General features: G+C 44.1%; 1 protein-coding gene across 3 annotated transcripts; it reads left to right on the top strand.

Annotated features, from left to right (window-relative positions):
• The first annotated feature begins 1,466 nt into the window (after positions 1-1,466).
• LOC128610401 (ubiquitin carboxyl-terminal hydrolase 37-like) lies at positions 1,467-10,951 on the top strand. Of its 3 annotated transcripts, none has more exons than XM_053629700.1 (13): positions 1,467-1,597; positions 6,667-6,710; positions 6,893-7,318; positions 7,467-7,601; positions 7,832-7,963; positions 8,733-8,865; positions 9,047-9,189; positions 9,274-9,373; positions 9,469-9,551; positions 9,674-9,804; positions 9,949-10,028; positions 10,136-10,202; positions 10,367-10,951. In XM_053629700.1, the coding sequence occupies exons 1-13, from the start codon at positions 1,577-1,579 to the stop codon at positions 10,516-10,518; spliced, it is 1,647 nt and encodes a 548-aa protein (XP_053485675.1). In that variant the 5' UTR covers positions 1,467-1,576; the 3' UTR covers positions 10,519-10,951. The 3 variants fall into 3 exon arrangements, with proteins under 3 accessions (XP_053485675.1, XP_053485674.1, XP_053485676.1); XM_053629699.1 differs by having other exon boundaries at positions 6,890-7,318; positions 10,367-10,950; XM_053629701.1 differs by having other exon boundaries at positions 6,890-7,318; positions 9,949-9,992; positions 10,367-10,947.
• The last annotated feature ends 11,487 nt before the right edge of the window (positions 10,952-22,438 follow it).

The following is a 22,438-nucleotide window of genomic DNA, read 5'->3' on the forward strand; positions in this document are numbered from 1 at the left end:
GCAACTGCTTGCATTTATTCAGCTGTCATTATGTCTTCCTGCCACGCATCCAGGCTGGATGTCTTTTGTGAGGGGTGGGACAACCATCCGATAGGACAAAACACAATCTGACACCCAGTCAGTTGTGGAAAGTGGACCAGTTCCAAAATCCAGTTATGGATCCAGAGGTAAATTTGGCATTCACATAGAATTAAGGCAACACTTAAATAAGTAAAACCAAGTAAAATAAATTGAACAAAAGTAAAATTATCTACGAATTTTATTTATTTATTTATTTATTCAGAACGTGACCCTACCAAACACTGAACAGGAGTACAGCGCATACTCTGAGGACCCAAACCTTGTGCTGCATGTTCCTGTGCTTGATATTTCATTAACAGACGATGAAATAGCAGAACTTAAAGAAACCATCCACCCAGTGCAACATTCTGAGTCTTTTGGAGTGGACCTCTATCTTAACACTGTCCAGTTTGTTGAGAGATGAAGTTAATCCGTGCCAAATTCCACTGACTCTTTCTTGCCTTGTTGTACACCCTGCTTATTCTGTATGTGTGGAGCTTTCATTCTGCATATTTACCCACTGTACAATGATTATTCACGTTATTAGTAGAAAATAACAGTTCTTTATTTTAAAACACACACCAGAGTATTTATACCAACAGGTATTATTAAACATGATTTCAACATTGGTGTACTTTATATCATTTTTAACACGTGCATGTGGTATGTATACTGTATACCAACAGGTATTACTCTCACAAGTTTTCAACATAATGCAGTTTTTTATGCTAAAAGAATGCTTCATTATCAACACTGTCCTCATGATGTGTTTTCAATCACAATGAACTACAGTCCAAAAACATTTTACGTCACGTGCACGTGCATCCCGACCTGTAAAGGCTTCATTTCCTTTCTAATGAATTCATGCTGCTCGAAGCCGTGCTCCTTGAGTCCTGCACTCTCAGTACTGGCTTATGATGGTTGAATGGAAAGCTCGCATCTGATTGGCTACAGAGTACTACAGACGCACGTGGGAGGAAAGAGCGCTGTCAGGAAAGTCTCAAACACACACACACACACACACACATCCAAGGCGATTAGCGCGCGAATGACGATTTGCAAACTTTCTGTGCACATCTATGAATTGTGTTTTGCGTTTGTGAAATGTATTTTTACTGATATATCATTCTATTTTGCGCACGTGAATTGCTTTTTGTGAATATACTTTTTTTTCGTGCACGTGAATTAGGTCTCGTGCATGTGAAATTGGCTACGCATGTGTGCGTCATGTATTTATTTATTTATTTATTTATTGCGTGAATTATTAATGAGACTGATCTAGCCCCATACTGCGTCGCGCTTACAATTGGCTCGCGCTACAGTCACTGAGCGCCACCGTTCCTGTGACGTCACACCAGCTCTATTCTATATATTCTAAAGTTCTATCGAACTTCTCATCAGAATTCTGATCTCAGCGCAGGTAAAGGAAACAGGAGCAAAGAGACATGATTTCACTCCGAGCGCGTTGAGAGAACAAGCCTTTTCTTATTGTGAAGAAGTTCAGTGAGAATTCAAAATGCAGCATTTTGGGTGGAAGGTAAGAAATTCTTTCATCCAGACACTTTCACACATCACATCTAGTGTTCGTTATTGAAAGTGAAATATCTCAGGATCTCAAAAACACATTCCCTTTCAAAGGGAACTTCGACGTTGCATTTAGCATAACAGTATGGGAACGCCGTGCGCGCGTGACCGGTATCTGAAGCTTGTGTAAAATCATGCCTCTACTTATAGGCCTGCCATGATCAGGTGACGTGGCAATTAAGCGCGTCGCATGATATATATATATATGGCACATGTGAGCCACGCCGCCAGCCTTATCATCTTCAGCGAGACTACCTGGCTGTTGTTTGTGTGACAAAAGCCGCTTCATTTCTACTCGATATTTTTTCAAAACCTCTGAACTTTTCTATCCCTTTTTTTAGAGGAAAAGAAAAGAAAAGAGAGGTAAGTAATGAGCGAGAAAGAATTCAGGAAGTGTGTTACGGCTTGCTCCCGTTTCATCACGGGGAATAGCGCACACTTTCTGGGTGAAGTGTTCAGGGGTGTAGCATGCGATGGCGGCCTCTAGAGGCTGCGCACAGTAATGCCTACATTAAGCAGCTCGACTCATGACTCGCGCTCTTCTCGGAAGCCGAAGCGAGAGGGGGATTCAGAGCCACGCGGATCTGGGCCGGCTGCTGCCGAGGTAGCTAGCTGGCTCAGTTTCGGGGGATCTCTTATGGATCCGGAAGAGGAGCCGGAGACGAGCGCTGCTCTATCTCTTAATCTGTCTTCCGGGTTCGGCTCTCCGCTGGATTTTGGAGCTCGTGTCGCGACTCCTCCTTCAGCTATGGAAAGCCAAAAGGGGAAGAAAAAAAACAACCACACACACAAAAATAACAGTAATAATTTCTCTGTGACTCCGAGGAGCCAGAAGAATGTGCTAAAAACTGAGAACAGCATATAAAGAGCTGCTTGAAGTGATTACTAAGGCTGGATGAGCCTTTTTCTCCTCAGTGAAAGTAAATCCCTCACACTGCAGAAAACTCCCCTTACTTCCAGAAGTGACAAAATATCAGGCTTTTAGGGGAAAACCATGCATAAGCCGTATTTATAACCCCACGATGTTGGATTAATCAGCCATTGTGGGGAATGAACGGCATGGCCATTTAGCTATGCTGAAGGTGGAGGAGGCACTTGCGAGCTACCTCTCTCCATCGACGGCAGGTAATTGGGGGGCCGGCTTTGCATCCAAACCACCGCATAAGGCCACCGTGGCATTGGTGGGCAAGCCTATGCAGTAGTAGTCTTGCTTGTGGGTCACTGCAGACAATGACAGTGTTGCAGGCCTACCAAGCAGACCTGCTGAGTGAGCTCGACATATGGCGGCATTCAAAAAAGCCAGTTCCTTCCCTGTTGTCTCGAGCTCACCCGGGAATCCACAAGTGGAGCCTGGGCCAGCATTAGTGCGAGGGAGACACAGAAGGCGAGTATGGCAGCCTGCCAACCCCCGCAGACAGCCGGGGGAACCGGCGGCCCCAGTCGCAGTCTGCTACTAGGCCTGATCTGAGAATGGTCATAAAGGCCAAGCAGGCAAAGAAGAGCGGTCCTGAGGGGCCGTGGAGGAATGTATCAGGGGACATGAGGTTAGGGCAGGTGCTACTGTAGGGCCTCCCCTAGCCAAGGCGGTCCCCAAGTTTTCAGTGTTCTCTGGTCAGCGAGCTGTCACAGGACAACGAAAATTTGATGCTTTCACTCCAATAGAATGTGAAATAGTTAACGTCACTAAAAGACCATCGGGCAGCGTGGAAACTACTGCCAAATGTGTCTCCATGGATTCTGTCTACTGTAGAAAGGGTTACCAGGTCCAGTTTATAGCTCGACACCCCCAGCCCTCCGGTTCAGAGGTGTGCTCACCACAGTGGTCAACACAGACCAGAGCCCGACGTTAGCGCAGGAGGGAAGTTCCCTTTTGGACAATGGGGCCATAGAAAATGTACCCCGTTCTCTAAGGGAGGGAGGTTTTTAACAGTCATTATTTCCTGGTCCACAAAAAAGATGGGAGTATGCAGCCAATTTTAGATCTGCGTCATCTGAACCGTACTCTTCGGACATACAGGTTCAAGATGCTGACGCTCAAACTTATCGTGCCACAGATTCAGTTCGAGGACTGGTTTGTGATGATAGATCAAAAAGGTGAATATTTCCACACAGAAATATCGCTAGCTTTATCCCCTCGCACCTTCACAAAGTGCATGGATGTCACTCTGGCTCCACTGTGACTCCAGGGCATCTGTGTACCAAACTACCTGGACGACTTGTTAATTCTAGCATGATCCAGGGAACTGGCGGTTCAACATCAAGATGTTGCTCTCACCCACATGAAGAGCTTGGGGCTCAGGTTGAATCTCAGAAAAGTATGCTTTTCCCAATGCAGTGGACAACTTTTATAGGGGTTATAAGGATTCTACTACGACGAGGGCGTGTCTATCCCCAACATGCGTAGGGTCAATCCTATCAACACTGAGCAAGATAAAGCTGGATCTTGGGAGACTATTGGCGTTATGGGCCTATTGCACAGGAGACCGTTCAGTGGTGGCTGAGAAGTTGGGGGTTTCGTCCAAGGACGAAACCTCTGAGAATAATCAGTGACACGCGGCGATGCCTACGTGCTCTGAGAATTCGAGTGTCCCCGGTTTCTAGCCTTGGGTCACACTCTATGGGTCTCCTTAGCGCAATACGGTAATGAGAGACACCTCCTTCACGGTCTCTGGTGCGGCCCTCACCTGGAGCAGGGTAGCTCCATCCACAAGTGGTGGAGTCCATACGGCGAGGTTTGGCCAAGCGGGATGGCATGTGTTCGCCTCCGAGGAGACAACACATGGCCTGCTGTGGTTCGCCCTCACTCCTCCCGCACAATTATGGCTGGACGCCATGGTACACATGTGGCCGAGGTCACATCTGTACGCTGTTCCCCCAATCACTCTGCTCCCACAAGTTCTAGCGAGAGTTCGCCAAGACAGTCTATGTCTGCTGCTAGTAGCACCTTATTGGCCAGCTCGAATATGGTTCTCAGAGATAATATCCCTCCGAGATGGCACTCCTTGGGAGATTCCCATCTGTAGGGATCCACTGTAGACCCAGTGAACTGCGCAATAGCTACAGTCCTGGAGTTCTTACAAGAACATTCTCAGCGGGGTGGGCTCCTTATACAATCACGGTTTACGTGGCCGCCATTTCGGCCAGCCACGCCCCTGTTGATGGAGCCTCTGTGGGGCAACAATCTCTAACTTCGAGGTTTATGTGTGGTCTCAGGCGGCTGAGGCCCATCTGCAGGCCGCGCATACCTTCCTGGGACCTTTCTGTGGTCTTGGAAGGTCTGTCAGGGGCCCCATTTGAGCCCTTAGAGTCAGCCTGTGAGAAGCTTCTGACTCTAAAGGTAGTTCTCCTACTGGTCCTGGAAGGTCTGTCAGGTGTCCCATCTGAGCCCTTAGAGTGGATCTACTGTCTCAAGCCGGTGGGCTGATTTATCACCCTCGGCCAGAACTACGGAACCTGTGGGTCTGGCCCCTGAGGGGCACCAGCTCATAGATTCTGGTCTCACAACTGAGATTGTAGAGACCATGTTAAACGCTAGAGCACCGTCCACAAGGAAATTGCATGCACTCAAGTGGCAACTTTTTGTCTTGTGGTGTGAGGAACATCAGCTAGACACAGTGAACTGCGCAATAGCCACAGTCCTGGAGTTCTTACAAGAACGTTTCTCAGTGGGGTGGGCTCCTTCTACGATCAGGGTTTACTTGTCCGCCGTTTCGGCCAGCCACGCCCCTGTTGATGGAGCCTCTGTGGGGCAACATCCTCTAACTTTGAGGTTCATGCGTGGTGTCAGACGGCTGAGGCCCATCTGCAGGCCACGCATACCTTCCTGGGACCTTTCTGTGGTCTTGGAAGGTCTGTCAGGGGCCCCATTTGAGCCCTTAGAGTCAGCCTGTGAGAAGCTTCTGACTCTAAAGGTAGTTCTCCTACTGGCCCTGACATCTCTCAAGAAAGTGGGAGATCTACAAGCTCTCTCTGTTGCCCCTTCCTGCTTTGACTTTGCTCCTGGATTAGCCAAGGCCTTCCTGTATCCTAGGCCGGATTATATTCCTAAGGTGCCTACATCGGCTGCCCACCCTGTGGTGTTGCAGACTGTCTGCCCTCCTCCGTTCCTCACACCAGAACAAGAGAGGATGCACCTGCTGTGTCCAGTAAGGGCTCTCTGTACTTACATCCACCTCTCCGGCCAGTGGCGTAAGTCGGAGCAGCTGCTGGTCTGCTTTGGCGGCGACACTAAAGATAATGCTGTGTCAAAGCAGCGCATCTCGAACTGGATAGTGGGAGCAATCTCTATGGCTTACGAGGCGCGTGGTCTCGCCACGCCTCTGGGCATAAGAGCTCATTCCACTAGGGCGGTCACCTCCTCGAAGGCTTTCTCCAAATGGGTATCCTTGCAGGATGTGTGTGCTGCTGCAGGGTGGTCCACGCCACACACATTCATTCGTTATTACAGCCTGGATATTCATTCCACCCCGGGCTCGAGGGTCTTGCAGTGACCCTCGGGCTTGGATATTTTTGAACAGGCCGTATCCTCGGTATGACGGAGTGGGTATTCCCATTCCCATACTGTTATGCTAAGTGCAACGTCGAAGTTCCCTTTGAAAGGGAACGTCAGGGTTATGCATGTAACCCTGAAGTTCCCTTTGAAAGGGAACATCAGGGTTATGCATGTAACCCTGTTCCCTGAGAAGGGAACGAGACATTGCATAGCACTGTCATACCAGGGCAGGCCTGTGAATTGCGTCTTCGCTTCAGATAATAGAGGCTGACGGCGTAGTTCACAGGTGCCATATATATATCAAGTGACGCGCTTAATTGCCACATCACCTGATCATGGCAGGCCTATAAGTAGAGGCATGATTTTACACAAGCTTCAGATACCGGTCACGCGTGCAAGGCGCTCCCGTACTGTTATGCTAAATGCAACGTCTCGTTCCCTTCTCAGGGAACAGGGTTACATGCGTAACCCCGACGTTTTCTAACCTAAGCATTAATCTTGTGTCTGTGTGTTTCTTTTATTATCTGTAGGATGAGAAGGTGTCTTTTTCAGTACCTGTGACACCTACAGAAAGGTAAGCTACATTACAGACATGTGCATGTCCATAATGAGATCAAACTCAAACAACACCTCAGGTATGATGGGCAATGAATTCAGACTGAGATTGTGTAGGCTCAGAGCCCTGTGTGATTAATACTGTAGAATTTGACTGATAGAGACTGTGAAGACAAACAGCATCTGTTTATTCCTCAGCAGCTCGGAAGCTCCAACAGAGACCCTGCAAACTGTCTCTGTGAAACTGTTACCGGGGTCCACCCCGGGGCAAACCTCAAAAACAAATAAGACCTCGCCTAACTGCAATGAGAAAAGTGCAGAAAGGAAGCAGGTCAGTGTGAAGCCGACCTCAAAACTCACTTGGACAAAATGTATAGAGGCCAAAGTGAACGAAGCGAATATAAATTTACAAAACTCATTGAGGATCATGTCAATGATGGTGGAAAGGATCCAGACAACACTGTATGGGCAAGAAAAGGAGACTGCAGCAGGGAAGGAGATGGCCTTGAATAGGCTTAATATGAAAACAGATCAAACAAAGCCGGTCAGTAAGAGTCCAACCTCAAACCTCCCAGGGACAAAATACATGGAATTCAGTAAATGTGTGCCATATCCATGTGTATTCAGGTGAGAGACAAACCAGTAAAATGGACCAAATTAACATTATTTATGTTCTTATATACAGCGGAAAGTACAAATTTACTCCTTAATATTCAGACCTAAAAACACACAGACACCAATGGTCCACTATAAACTCAATGCCTCTCTGTTTCAGTTCCAATGAGATGATGCCTGAGGGAAGCACAAAGAGTCCGAATCCAACTGCCTCTGGGGGAACCATAAACATCATGACTTCAATTTATACTCTGTTCTCTGACACAGACTTTGACTCAAAACTGCTCCCTGGAGGGTATGACCCATCGATATGTGTTTGTTTCTCATTTTAAAATAATATTCTGATCGTAATTAGTTTAAAGATTTTATGCTTACTTATATTTGGTATTGGAATGCATTAGAATATTAATGAGCCTATACATTTATACAGAAAGAGTGAACATTAGCAGTAGTGCTGTACTATGTGTTCATATGTTTACACTGCCCTAGTGTGCTGTTGTGACTCTGAATGTGTATCTGTTGCAGGTTGCCTAATTTCGGAAGCAACTGCTACATTAACGCAAGTCTGCAGTGTCTGTTCACTGCCGAGAGTTTCTGCAGAGAGCTCTCCGACCTGCTGGACAATTCTACACACACACTGGAGGACTCATTCCTCAAGTACTAAGACATTAGAAATGTTAACTAGCAAAGGGACTACATTAGGAGACAAATGTAGGATAATGAACATGAATGAACAAGAAATAATCAAAGGGTAAAAGGATCGAATGAAGGCTTGAGAAAGCAGCTAGATCATAAGATAAGTTTTATAGATGGAGTGATTGTGATCCAGAGTTGAGGTGCTACAATACAACAGAAGAGACTCACTCATGAGTACAACTGTTATACATTGTGCATCAGACAGTAGACAGGAATCTAATGGCGTTTTCACACTTAGTCCAAGTACTCGAGTCAATGGCTGCAGTGACTAATTGACAAAATCGATAATAAAACGTATGAGGAACCAGCAGTAAAATGTACAGAATACGACACCTGGTGTTAGTGTTCACAAGTGTGAAAATGACCTAAGAGTGTGAGATCATAAAGGTAGCAGGAAGTGAGAGTATTCAGGCCTTTATTAAAGAGACATGGGATTTTGATCCTTTTTGTTCTTTGATGCAGAAACAGTACAGATTTTAGAGTGGAGATTTGGACCGTGTAAAATAGTCTCAGGTGATGGTAAAAAGCTGCGCAGCTGCACTCTGGACACGTTTTAAACGCTAAAACTTATTGACATTATTAAACTCTAAGACGTATTATCCCTGCAAGGTGGAAATAGCAATTATCTCAGCAGGCAGAAAAAAAAGTTGATTTTGGTAGAAGAAAATGTGAGACAAGAGCTGAGTTTATGTATATGAGTTATAGGAGGTTTTCCCTGGACCATTTGCAGATGTTTTGTGGAGTTATGGAGGTTGAGAAACAGCTCTGAAGTTCAAGGTGACCGCAAGAAGGGTTTGCTCCTCCTGTCCCTGATGAAATCAGCTGCACACTACAACCCAGAATTCACCATCGACATCCAGAATGTGAGCTCACACACACACACACACACACATACACCCACACACACACACACACACACACACACACACACACACACAAACACACACGTGAACATGTAGAAATATGATTTGATTTAGTTTTGCATATGATTTAATGTTTACTGCTCTGTGTTTTGTGTGTGTGTGTGTGTGTGTGTGTGTGTAGGATGCCCATGAATTCCTCTGCTACTGTCTGACCCAAATGGAGGAGTCTGGGCGAAAACTGGGTTGGCAAGAAGATGTGAACCCTAGATGTCCAGTCACGTCCAATTTCAAGTTCAAGATGAGGAACATTATAACCTGCTCCAGGTATGACATGTAACGTAAAGAGTTTGGAGTTTGTACATGATGCAGGTGATGAGTAGATGTTGAGATGCATGTTGTGTGTTGCAGCTGTGGATCCCAACAGAACAACAACGTGGAAGTGTTTAATCATGTCTCTGTGCCCCTGAAGCACGACTCAGTGGACCAGTGCCTCTCTGACGTAGTTCATGTGAGCAACTCTCTGCCTCCTTCTCTTTCTTTTTTATATCTGTCACCCCATATCATCACTGACTCCTCTGTGTATGAATAACATGTATCTTGTAGAAGCGGACATTGTTAGAGAGCAAGTGCGAGGTGTGTGGAGGAGACTCTGCCAGCTCCAGGTGGACGTTCCACAATCTGCCCAGGTAAGGCTGCTACACTGCAAGAAACAGATCAGTCAGTCGTGCATCGACTACAAGTGCTGTAAGAGTGCCACCAGTGACTGCAGATCTTCAGCTCTAACATTACTTAATTCTTTTCTCTCCAGGTTTCTGATTCTGCAGTTGAACAGGTTCAGGATGACGAAACATTACACAGTGCAAAAGGTGGAGACGCCAGTGGACATCACACCTGAGCTGCAGATAAACTGCTTTCCTCAGTCAGACACACCCAGAATAGGTATGTCACATGCAAGTAAACAGTCCAAGTCTCTAAACCACGATAGTCCAAGAAAGTCCTGTACTGTTTACAGCCAGGATAAATCATATCCAGATTAATTAAAGAAGAGCTAATCTTTCTTTTGTGCCTTCCTTTTTCATGTAGAGAACAGCAGAGCTGAGGCCAGAAAGACAGACAGAAATGAACTGGTGAGAGAGAGACAGAGAGACACAATGAAAGATGAAGTGAGAAAGATAGGAAAGAGTTAGGAAGGAGGATTGAGCACTCTGTATTGTGTACACTCGAGTTTTGTGTCTGTATGTGATCTGTATTGTGATGTGTGTCGTTTTAGGGTGGATCAACCTCTATGTATCGACTGATCAGTGTCCTCAACCACATTGGAAGGACAGCATGCTTTGGTAAGATATAAAATACACACACTTATAAATGCAGCCTGCATATGTGTTTATAAATGAATTAGGAAAACACATTTTATAGCCGTACATATATATTTTTATATTTTACAGTGAAAACATTTTGTAGTGATAGATATGTAATATTGCTGTGCATGTCTCTTTACCAGGACATTATACGAGTGACTGTTCCAGTCACAATTCTCACCAGTGGAAGATTTATGACGACCATCTGGTCAGGCTGACCAGCGAGATGGACGTGTTAGAGAGGAGGTCGACCAGCGCCTATGTGCTCCTCTATGAGAGAGTGAGCACTGGCTGAAGCCCTTCCTCTTCTCCAGAAAGCTGCGAGAAGATGGAGTTGTGGTGAGAGGTGTCAGATTGATGACCTCAGTGGTTCACAGTGTGCCTAAACGTCAGGGTGTGACCGACATCCAGATAATCGATGAAGATATTCTTCTGACGCACAGCCATATGTGGAAACTTTCTAAATGTATCTATGCTTCAACCAATCAGAATCATTCGACTTGACGTAATGACTAGCTTAGTGATTGTGTGAAAGTATAATTGTTGATGTAAAGAGTGTGTACGCAGAGCGGCCTACGAACTCCTGGCTGAGTGTGAAGCTGACTTCTGCTTGATGAAACTGCAAACCATTTTTCAATAAAATGTTCTTCAATTGATTGCATCTCTTGACTCCTGGTCTTCATTCATCATATCTGGTCCTTGGGTCTTAAACTGTAAATTCCCCTACAAGTCCTATACGATCCGTAATATAGTTTTTCCTGTACACATGTACATTCATTCAATTAGCCAATCATGTGACAGTAGTGCAGTTGTTTAAATTCCTACACTTACAGGTCTTGAGCATTAGGTAAAGTTTACATCAGTGATCAGATAAATAAATAAAATAAACAGGCTGGTTTGAGTATTTCAGAACCTCCTAATCTCCTGGGAGTTTTTATGCACAACAGTCTCTATAGCCGTACTCACCAACCCTGTTCTTGGAGATCTACCTCCCTGAAGACTTTAGCTCCGACCATAATCATGCCCACATGACCATCTAATCAAGAAGTGCCTAAGAAGTTCTTGATCAACTAAAACAGGTGTGTTAGATTTTGGTTGGAGATCAAACCTGCAAGACGGTATCTCTCAACGAAGAGTTGGCGAGCACTGCTCTAGAGTTTACACAGAATGGTGTGAAAAACAAACAACAGTGAGCAGCAATTATGTGAGAGAGGTCAGAAGAGAATGGCCAGATGGATTGCCTGGTAAGAAATACAAAAAACATCCAGTGAATAGTGTAGTGGAAATCAACATTTCCAGCCTAAGTCAAAAAACTTCAGAGACAGAGGGTTAGTAGATAAACTTTATTGAAACAATAAAGTGAGACATTCTGTAGAGGGTCCGAATTGTACATACACAAACGTCTTTATATACCTCTCTTGAAGCAGTAAAATTATCCCTAGGCAGGGCATTCACCTTTTCGTTCTAGAAACAAACCAGTCTCCATTGCCTTAACTCATTATTTATGTCCATATGATACCTTATATTTGTGGTGCATGCGTAGTCAGTTTTATTTTCTTTAAAAGTTTTACCAGACCTGGGTTTTTTTTACTTTGTCACATAATTCACACTATAGTCTCATCTTGGTACTTTTCCTCCTGGAATTCTTATCTCTTCTTTTGACACCGATTTGCAAGCCAAGGGGGCTTTGTTTGGGAACTCAGTTCTGGTATGTGCCTAATTGCTTTTTTTTTTATTGCCACAAAGTGAAGCTGCTTTAGACTAACACAAGGTTCTTAATTTACTGCCATAGAGTGCAGCTGCTTTAGACTAACACAAAGCACTTCATGTACACACTTAGAATACCACTTGTTAGAAAGTGTTTTATAGTTTTAGATTAGGCCTGCTGTGCAGAGAGGTACGGACTGACACAGAAAACAATTAGGCCTACTGTTTAGTAAGACAGAATTCTTCTAGCTCAATACACACTTAGCATATAACTTGATCAACAAGTGTACTTATGAATTTAGATAATGCTTCCCACAAGTCATTCTTAACTGTTGTGTATACATACCAGATTATACCTGATTAACATATCCAAACATTAGTAAACTTTGTAACATTGAAACATTAGTCAGCTTTGTAGTTACACACATTGATTACACTTTATATTCTATAAAAGTCCTCAGCTAAACCCATGCAAAGTGAGCATCGTCTTGGAAGGGAGTTTGGTGATGGAGGAACTGGCCGACGTGCCTCATGCCTTCTGCGTTCTTTTCGGACTGATTTATGCCCTGTACTTGAACTATCCTTATCCTATCCACTTTATTCAGCAGGTAATGCTCAACCTGGGAGGTAAGCTGGCACCCCAAATTCAATCTTTGAAAAATCAGCTAACAGTAAAACCGGCCTCCCAATTGTTATACTGGTTGATAGTGGTTAATTAAGTTAAGTTCACTTAAGTTATCAAGTAAACATTACTTAATTTTTTTTTAAAGGCAACCACTTTCCTCAAATTTTTAAGTACAATCAACTTATCCAGGTTTACAGTGTACCCCACCAGACAGAGCTGGGAAAACGTCTGGGTTACACATGTAACCCTGTTCCCTGAGAAGGGAACGAGACGTTGCATTTTACATAACAGTATGGGAAGCGCCTCTCTCGCGCGACCAGCATCTGAAGCTTATGTAAAATCATGCCTATTTATAGGCCTGCCATGATCAGGTGACGTGGCAATTAAACACGTCGCGTGATATAAATATGGCACCTGTGAACCGCGCCATCAGCCTCTATTATCTGAAGTGAAGACACAATTCACAGGCCTGCCCTGGTATGACAAAGCTACTCAATGTCTCGTTCTCTTCTCAGGGAACAGGGTTACATGCATAACCCAGACGTTCCCTTTCAAAGGGAACTTCGACGTTGCATTTAGCATAACACTATGGGATCGAGAATACCCACTCCGTCATACCGAGGGTACGGCCTGTTCAAAAACACCCAAGCCCGAGGGTCACTGCAAGACACTCGTGCCCAGTTGTGGAATGAATATCCAGGCTGTAATAATAAATGAATGTTTGTGGCGTAGACCACCCTGCAGCAGCACACACATCCTGTAAGGATACCCCTTTGGACACAGCCTTTGTGGAGGCGACCCCCTAGTGGAATGAACCATTATGCCCAGAGGCGTAGCAAGACCGCGTGCCTCATAAGCAATAGAGAGTGCTTCCACTATCCAATTAGAGATGCGCTGCTTTGACACAGCATCACCTCTACTTTTGCCGCCAAAGCAGACCAGCAGCTGCTCTGACTTACACCACTGGCCGGAGAGGTGGACGTAAGTACAGAGAGCCCTTACTGGACACAGCAGGTGCATTCTCTCTTGTTCTGGTGTAGGGAATGGAGGCGGGCAGATAGCCTGCAACACCACAGGGTGGGCAGCCGATGTAGGCACTTTAGGAATATAATCTGGCCTAGGATACAGGAAGGCCTTGACTAATCCAGGGGCAAAGTCAAAGCAGGAAGGGGCTACAGAGAGAGCTTGTAGATCTCCTACTTGCTTGAGAGATATCAGAGCCAGCAGAAAAGCTGCCTTTAGAGTCAGAAGCTTCTCAGAGGCTGACTCTAAGGGCTCAAATGGGGTCCCTGACAGACCTTCCAGGACCACAGAAGGGCCACTTGAGTGCATACAATTTCCTTGTGGATGGTGCTCTAGTGTTTAACTTGAGAAACGTTCTTGTAAGAACTCCAGGACTGCAGCTATTGAACAGTTCACTGGCTCTACAGTGGATCCCTGCAGATGGGAATCTCACAAGGAGTGCCATCTAGCAGGGATATTATCTCTGAGAACCATAGTGTCCAGCCCTAGTTGTGTGGGAGGATTGAGGGCGTACCACAGCGTGCCATGTGTTGTCTCCTCCTAGGCAAACACATGCAGTCCCGCTTGGCCAAACCTCGCCATATGGACTCCACCACTTGTGGATGGAGCCACCAATTCCTGGGCCTCAGCCCCTGCCTCAACAGGATGTCTTCCCCCATATTCCCAGAATGTACACTGCACTCACTGACTGCACTCACTGACTTTCCTTCTGCCCAGAGAAGAATTAGTTACACCTGCCTGAACAGGGGGCACAGACATAATCCTCCCTGGTGGTCAATATATGAGACCACCGGTGTGTTGTCTGTAAACACATGGTGACCTTTCAATTGAGGAAGAAGGAATTTCAGTGCTAGAAATATGGCCCACATTTCTAGGCAATTTATATGCGGCTCCAGATGAGGGCCGCACCAGAGACCGTGAGCTGGACAGCTGTTTAATATCTGTATACCGTGTTGATATTTCTGTAAAGCTGCTTTGAGACAATGTCTATTGTAAAAAGCGCTATAAAAATAAAATTGAATTGAATTGAAAATTGAACTGCCTAAGACCGTGCTCCAGCCCGTGAGGGAGGGGTCTGTCATTTCCCTCTTGCACTAAGGAGACACCCCTAGAGTGTAACCCAAGGCTAGAAACCATGGACACTCGAATTCTCAGAGCACGTAGGCATCACCGCGTGACACTGATTACTCTCAGAAGTCCTTGGACGAAACCTTCAACTTCTCAGCCACAACTGAACGGTCTCCTGTGCAATAGGCCCATAAGCTCCAATAGTCTCCCAACATCCAACTTTATCTTGCTCAGTGTTGATAGTATTGACCCTATGCATGTTGGGGATAGAAATGCCCTCATCGTAGTAGAATCCTTAGAAAACCCTAGAACCCTAGAAAAGTTGTCCACTGCACTGGGGAAAGCATACTTTTCTAAGGTTCAACCTGAGCCCCAAGCTCTTCATGTAGGCGAGAACAACATCTCGAAGTTGAACCGCCAGTTCCCTCGATTGTGCTAGAATTAACCAGCCATCCAGATAGTTTAGTACATGGATGCCCTGGAGTCACAATGGAGCCAGAGTGACATCCATGCACTTTGTGAAGGTGCGAGGGGATAAAGCTAGCAATATTTCTGTGTGGAAATATTCACCTTTTTGATCTATCATCACAAACCAGTCCTCGAACTGAATCTGTGGCATGATAAGTTTGAGCGTCAGCATTTTGAACCTGTATGTCCGAAGAGTACGGTTCAGATGACGCAGATCTAAAATTGGCCGCGTACACCTCTATTTTTTGCGGACCAGGAAATAACACCTGTAAAAACCTCCCTCCCTCAGGGAACGGGGTACATGTTCTATGGCCTCCTTGCCCAAGAAGGATCTTACTTCCTGTGCTAACATCGGGCTCTGGTCTGTGCTGACTACTGTGGTGAGCACACCTCTGAACCGGGGGAGTCGAGCTATAAACTGGACCCGGTAACCCTTTCTACGGTAGACAGAACCCATGGAGACACATTTGGCAGTAGTTACCACACTGCCAAATGGTCTTTTAGTGTCATTAACTATTCTGCATTCTATTGGAGGGAAAGCATCAGATTTTTGTTGACCTGTGACAGCTCGCTGACCAGAGAACACTGAAAACTTGGGACAGCCTTGGCTAGGGGAGGCCCTACAATAGCACTGGGGGCTAACTGACCTAACAACCTCATATCTCCTGATACATCCCTCCACGGCCCCTCAGGACCACTCTTCTTTGTCTGCTTGGCCTTTATGACCATTCTCAGATCAGGCCTAGTAGCAGACCGCGACTGGGGCCGCTCGGTTCCCCTGGCTGTCTGCGGGGGTTGGCAGGCTGCCATACTCGCCTTCTGTGTCTCCCTCGCACTAGTGCTGGCCCGGGCTCCACTCGTGGATGCCCAAGTGACCTTGAGACAACAGGGAAGGAACTGGCTGAATGCAGCCATATGTCAACCTCACTCAGCAGGTCTGCTCGATAGGCCTGCAACACTGTCACTGTCTGCAGTGACCCACAAGCAAGACAGGCCTTGCCCACCAGTGCCACAGTGGCCTTACACGGTGGCTTGGATGGCAAAGCCGCCCCCCCCCCCCCAAATTATCTGCCATCGATGGAGAGAGGTAGCTCGCAAGTGACTCCTCCACCTTCAGTATAGCTAAATAGCCATCGTGGGGTTAAAAATACGGCTTATGCATGGTTTTCCCCCAGAAGCCTGATATTTTGTTATGCTCTTTCTGGAAGAAAGGGGAGTTTTCTGCAGTGTGAGGGATTTACTTTCACCAGGGAGAAAAAAGCTCATCCAGCCTTAGTAATTACTTCAAGCAGCTCTTTATATGCTGCTCTCAGATTTTAGTAAACCATTCTGGCTCCTCGGAGTCAGAGAAGAATTATTACTATTATTTGTGTGTGTGTGTGTGTGTGTGTATGTGTGTGTTTTGTCCTTTTGGTTTTCCATTGCGGAAGGAGGAGTCGCAACTTGAGCTCCAAAATCCCACGGCGAGCCAGACCTGGAAGACAGAGCAAGAGATAGAGCAGTGCTCGTCTCCGGCTCCTCGGGATCCATAAGAGATCCCCCGAACCTGAGACGCAAGGCTCGCTTCAATTTCAACTGGCTCCGCCGGCGGAATGGAAACCGACTTATCGGACATTTTCAATCAGTATAAACAAATGGATTATTTTATTGCCGCAAGTCTGTTATAAGATAGGATTTCTGTGTGTGCAGTGTCATGACGGCCACCGCTGTGAATATGGGCGGGAACCGGATATGACATCATCCGTCAAAACCAGGCAGACTTTATTTTTTACGTTGTTTTTATAATCTTTCAAAGCGGTGTTGTAAAGTACAGGATAGCGCGATACCGCTAAAATTAGTGCTTCCATTTATTTCTTTCTTCTTTTGTTTTAACTAAGAAGGTCATGCAGTGACATCGCGATCATCTATTGGCCACACGTCGTCACGTGATATGATTACGCAGGTCAGGGTTCACCAATTTCGAATTTTACGAGCCGCGCAAGGACATTGTGCGGAGAGAGAGAGAGAGGAAAAAAGAAAGAAAGAAAGAAAGAAAGAAAGAAAGAAGAAAAAAAGATGGCACGCTGTCCGTGTTGCTGCTAGCTCAGTTTAGCTTGTTTTACTTTAACTTTCTCTGACTGAAAACTTGGTGAAAATAGCGGAGGACAAGGGGGAAGACTGAGGATTGTGAAGTTAAGGAGTTGTGAATTTAGAGGTGGTGAGGAACTTGGACTGAGATTATTGACCGACGGCCTGTATAGGTCCGGAACGATACTTTCACCAAGTTCCTTGCAAACCTAGGGAAATGTCAGGGAAAGAGACGGACAGTGAGAGTGACAGTATGGTTTGCAGTGAGGAAGAGGAGAGGAGGATAAATGAGTGGGAAAATGTAGCAAAGGGGAAGTAGGGAAAAAGAAACATCCAGCATTGGAGAATCGGGAAGTGAGGAAAGAGGGTATAATAAATGTAGTTGTTAGATGTGAAGGAGAGGGAGGAGCAAAGAAAGCTGACACAATTAAATGAACAAAAATCATTAAGGGACAGATTGGATGTAATAATGAAATCCAAATCGAAAAGGCTAGAAAGCTGGAAAATAAAAGTTCCTAAGGTTGTAAGGGTGGGGGGGAAGAGAATCAGTGGATGCAATAGTGTGATCTATGGGGGTTCCCATTCCTGTTAATGTAAGAGAACTAGAAGAAAGAATTAAAGGGTCATGGAACCTCCCTCTTTCAGCTCAAGTCTACCTCTCAGTGTTTTTGAAAAATGCAACTTAAATGGGTGTGGATGGCTGTGGGAAAATGGGAGGGGGAGTGGGCGTGGCATGGGAGGAAGGGGGGGCGCGGGCCTTCAGAACACTCACAATAAAGATGGATAGTGACAAAATGTTTTCAGTGGCAGCAGTACGCAGGGCTCTGATGAGGCAGACTTCTCTCCTCCTGAATCCCCAGTGCTAAATGGAGCCACAGTAAATAGCGGTGCAGGTCATCTACCCTATCTATTTAAACCATTGGCGTGACTATGGAGGAAAGCAAAGCAAAACAAAACCCGAGGCAGCACGGATCGGAGAAGTGTCTGAATGGTGGCTAGCTAATAGGCTTGAGCTTTTCATGACTAAAAGGGGGAATTTTCTTCCCTTCAACGTGGACTCTCGTTGCATAGTTTTGCATGCGATGGCCTGCTGGCCCCCTTGGAGCTTTAAGCAGTTTAATTAGTTCAACAGTCAAGTAAAACTGTTATGGTTGAAAATTAGGCACATACCTCATTTGAAGAGACAGAAAAGTCCTTGGGACTTAGTACTGCAGCATTGAGTAGACGCAAACTGCTTTCATGAGCATGTCCGAAGTCCACCTTTCTCCAATTCTCTCTCCCGAGACAACACACTCGAACTCTTAGACCACTGAAACAAACACTTGTGACCCATTTGAACGCCTCTCTCATCTACTACATCTGTTGTAGGAAAGCACCACGTACTGTCATGAATAATTAAGAGACAGCATCTTCTCATACACAGCAAAATGACCAGTGTTTATTTAACACCCACAGTGTTGAATTCACACCCTGCGGTGTTTATTGGACTCCTATAAACACTCTGGGTGTTAATTCAACACTAGGGATTTTACTGTGCAGAACACAGTCACATGAATAATTATGAGACACCGACACATCATCGACTGTACTATAGTGCTTTGCCGCGTCACTGCCTGTGACGTGTGAGAGGACGAGATATTAAACCTGGAAAATGAAAATAGTGGAAAAAAGATCAAAATGAACCAGTTTTCTCCTACACTTAAAATTAACGGATGCTATGATTGTCTTTTATGATGTGTGATACGTACACCTCTGTTAAAATGTCAGAAAATGTATTTTAGTGTTTCATGTCGCTTTAAAGTGAGAAACGGCACATTGAAAAGTCTAAGAAGAATGACGAGCGGGGTAAAGAAAAAGGAAACAGAATCTGTACGAATAGAATTTGAGGGAAAAGAGCTACCAAAGATTTCTATAGCTTGACCTCACATGTGCCCAGTTTGAATGAAAGTTGATGACAGGCTTCTGTGATTTCTTCACAGCCATTGGATGAATGTCAGATTTGGCCTCCGCCCCCTGGGGACGACTGCTACGTCAGCTATGCAACTGATGTTTTCTATCTATTTCAGTTTATAACTTACTGAAATATTATTGTACAAAGAGAGAAAAATAACTAAAACCTTAGTGTAACACTTTCCCATATTCGAGTAGGGAATGAGGAAGCTGGAGGCTTGAAACAACTTTTCGGTGGTTTTATTTTATAAACACACACGGCTCTGTACGGAAGCCCTAAGCGGCCATGTATTATACATTTTTCTCATGATCTTGACATAACCAAAAGCTGTTTTCTCAAGATGTAATTTTATCCCGAGAAACTCTCACGCTTTGTGAATGGGACTGGTGTTACATGCATGTTGGCATCTTCGCCATCTTAAATGTAATAATTGCTCACTGTAGAGATAGACTTTATCTCCACATTAACAGAGAGGGGTGTCCCCTTCTCAAGTGTCGGACACTAATGTGGACGTCGTCAATCCTGCAGGGATGACGTATTTTTGTAGGCCACCCGGAAGTTAGCATCACCCTGGTTCCCTGCACAAAAAGCCAATAGAGAATGGGAAGTTGACGTCACGCTGCGTTGAATTGTGGGTAATGCGCCATCGTATGAGGATCCCGCTTCCCTTCTGCCTTGAGTTTGAGCCAAGTGTTTTGATTTTCTGTTGTGATTCAGAAAGCAAAATAGCCATGGTAGGTAGGGCTGCACGATTATGGCCAAAATGATAATCATGATTATTTTTATCAGTATTGAGATCACGATTATTTATCACGATTATTTATTACGATTATTCATTGATTTTAGGAACAACATATTTTTATTGCACTTTCACATTTAAATAAACAGACCGCTGCTTTCACCTCCATGTTGTGCTACATTCCTGCTCATGTACAAATCTTTGCATCAAATTAGACTGATCCTTAAAGTGCATCATCTCGTAGAAAAAAATATAAATAAAATTGTACCCAAAATATAGGATAAGTAAAAATAAAAATACCATCAACCAAATGAAAATATGCATCAAATGTAACAATATGCAACCAAATGAAAACAATTCAGGCGAATGCAGAAAAGGCAATAACAGTGTTTACAGGAGGAGAGACGCAGTCAAATCACCCAATAGAGCGGTGACGCAGGGATTATATCATTTTGTACTGGAACCCGGAAGTTTGCATCACACCAGTTCCCTTGACAAAAACCCAATAGGATTTTCCCATAGGCTTTTGGATTATTGCAAGAAATAAGCTCAGTGATCAACAAAAGTATACAATACTAACACGTTTTGTCCATCAAGATCATTTTCACAAATGAACACAACTTTTATGAAGTTTGAAATCTAAATACAATCTCCAGAAATAAACAGCTATAAATGAACTACACCACGGTCGCTCGACTTCAACGTCACGATCACCAAGCTTCTGAGAACTTTTCCAAATTTGATTAAAAACATTTTCCATAATAGGGATTTACTCTGTGGATGAATCTTCATCCACGTTTTTTTGGGGAATTGTGCACAGCAAACCTGAACCACTGGTTATCTGCAAAGTTTTTTCCTGTTCGGTGTGATGACATTTAATGTCCCCGACAACCTCTGTAGTGTCATCTGTGGTGACCGGCTGTAAGTTTAGTAAGCTCTTGATTTGATCTACAGCGGAGTTTTCTATGAGTTGAGGACGAACTTTAGACGTCAATATTGCAGTCGATCATGTTCATGTAATTGTTGGCAGTCAAAATCATAATCGCAATCGATATTCGATTAATTGTGCAGCCAATAGGTCTGCCAATCCTGCTGCATCAAAAATTGCAACAGTAAGTCACACAATAGGTCTGAGAGAAAAACTGGACAATGGAATACATTTTTTTCGCCTTTCCGGCTTGTAAAGACAAGAAGGGGAGCAGCTTGAGGAGGTGACGAGAAGATGCATTTTTTAAAAAATTTTTTTTTACATGCCTTGTTTTTATTGTTTGTACAGAAACTTTTTAAATATATGAACAAAATAAAGACTTAAAACGATTTGCTAGTTTCTTTTCTTATTTATTGTTATTTTGTACACTCAAAACAGGTGTAACAATGCATAGAGAATAAAAAAATAATATAGTACAATCAAAACAATACAATATATACATATGAAAATAGAACATGGAGGAAAAAACAACAACAATATAATATGATAAAAACTAGCCATGCATGTACAATGGGCTGAGGAAACTTCACCAGAGGAGTTTATGATAGCCCAAGGCTTCAGAGGAACCTCGCTTAGGAGCTTGGAGTGCATGACCTGTTGCATGACAGAAATATAATATAAATAGTAGATATTTATAATATATAATAAATAGGATATATTTATAACATATGTAAACATAATAGTTAAAAAACCTACATTATTTAAACACTTCAAAGATCATAGCAGATTTTTTATTATTAATAATGCTGCTGATTATACCCCCTGCCCATGAGTTAATTTTTTTAAAAAAAGATAGCGGAGTGTTTTTTGAAGGTTTTTAATTTTTTGTTGTAATAATTGGCCCAAAATGAGGAGTGACACCTTACATTTGCGAGTATGACTGTGCTTTCGCAATTTGCCGGCTTGTGACTCTGCAGATCTTCACCCAGCTACTGCAAAACTGTTCATGAGCTTCTAGTGCTTTATAACATTCAAACTCACACAAAGTGTAAGTACTAAGTCCAAAAACAAGATAGGTAACAATGTCTGGGTATGTTAGTGGAGATAGTACATCGGGGTCTGTAATCCAGTCCTGGGTTGCTAAATCATAATGGATCGATGTTGTTAATTGCGTTTATTTAGTCTAAATACCGCTGCTTGACATCCAAATTAAGTCTCTCGGAGTAGGGTCCCTTTTCCTTGTTTTTTTTTCCCTTTTTCAACTCTTTAAGCGACAATTTAAGCAAGTGTTTATCCAAAAAACAAAAGGTAAACAGACACCGGTAACAGAGCGTGATCCTCATAAGATGGCACCCACATTGTAACATGCAACAAGGCGTGAGGTATCTTCACGTTCTCTATAGGATTGTTGCAGTGGATTTGGATTACTGCAGAAAATAAACTCTGTCACCAACAAAGGTTTATGATTCTTACATGTTTCGTTCATTAATAAAATCTTCACAAATGAACACAAAATGTATGAGCTTTGAAGCCTAAATACAATCGCCAGATGTAAAAGCTAATGGTAGGCTCTAAACAAACTACACCATGGTCGCATGACTTAAACGTCACCACCACAAAGCTTCTGGCAACCCTTTCA

Source organism: Ictalurus furcatus, chromosome 7 (assembly GCF_023375685.1).
Source record: "Ictalurus furcatus strain D&B chromosome 7, Billie_1.0, whole genome shotgun sequence".
Taxonomy (NCBI): Eukaryota; Metazoa; Chordata; class Actinopteri; order Siluriformes; family Ictaluridae; genus Ictalurus; species Ictalurus furcatus.

What these genes read in the sequence shown, in the direction of transcription:
- LOC128610401 (XM_053629699.1), top strand. Translation starts at nt 1,577, where the DNA reads ATGCAGCATTTTGGGTGGAAG. An exon ending in TGCAGCATTTTGGGTGGAAG is followed by an intron (nt 1,598 to 6,666) that starts GTAAGAAATTCT and finishes TATTATCTGTAG; the next exon opens with GATGAGAAGGTGTCTTTTTC. An exon ending in CTGGAGGACTCATTCCTCAA is followed by an intron (nt 7,964 to 8,732) that starts GTACTAAGACAT and finishes GACCATTTGCAG; the next exon opens with ATGTTTTGTGGAGTTATGGA.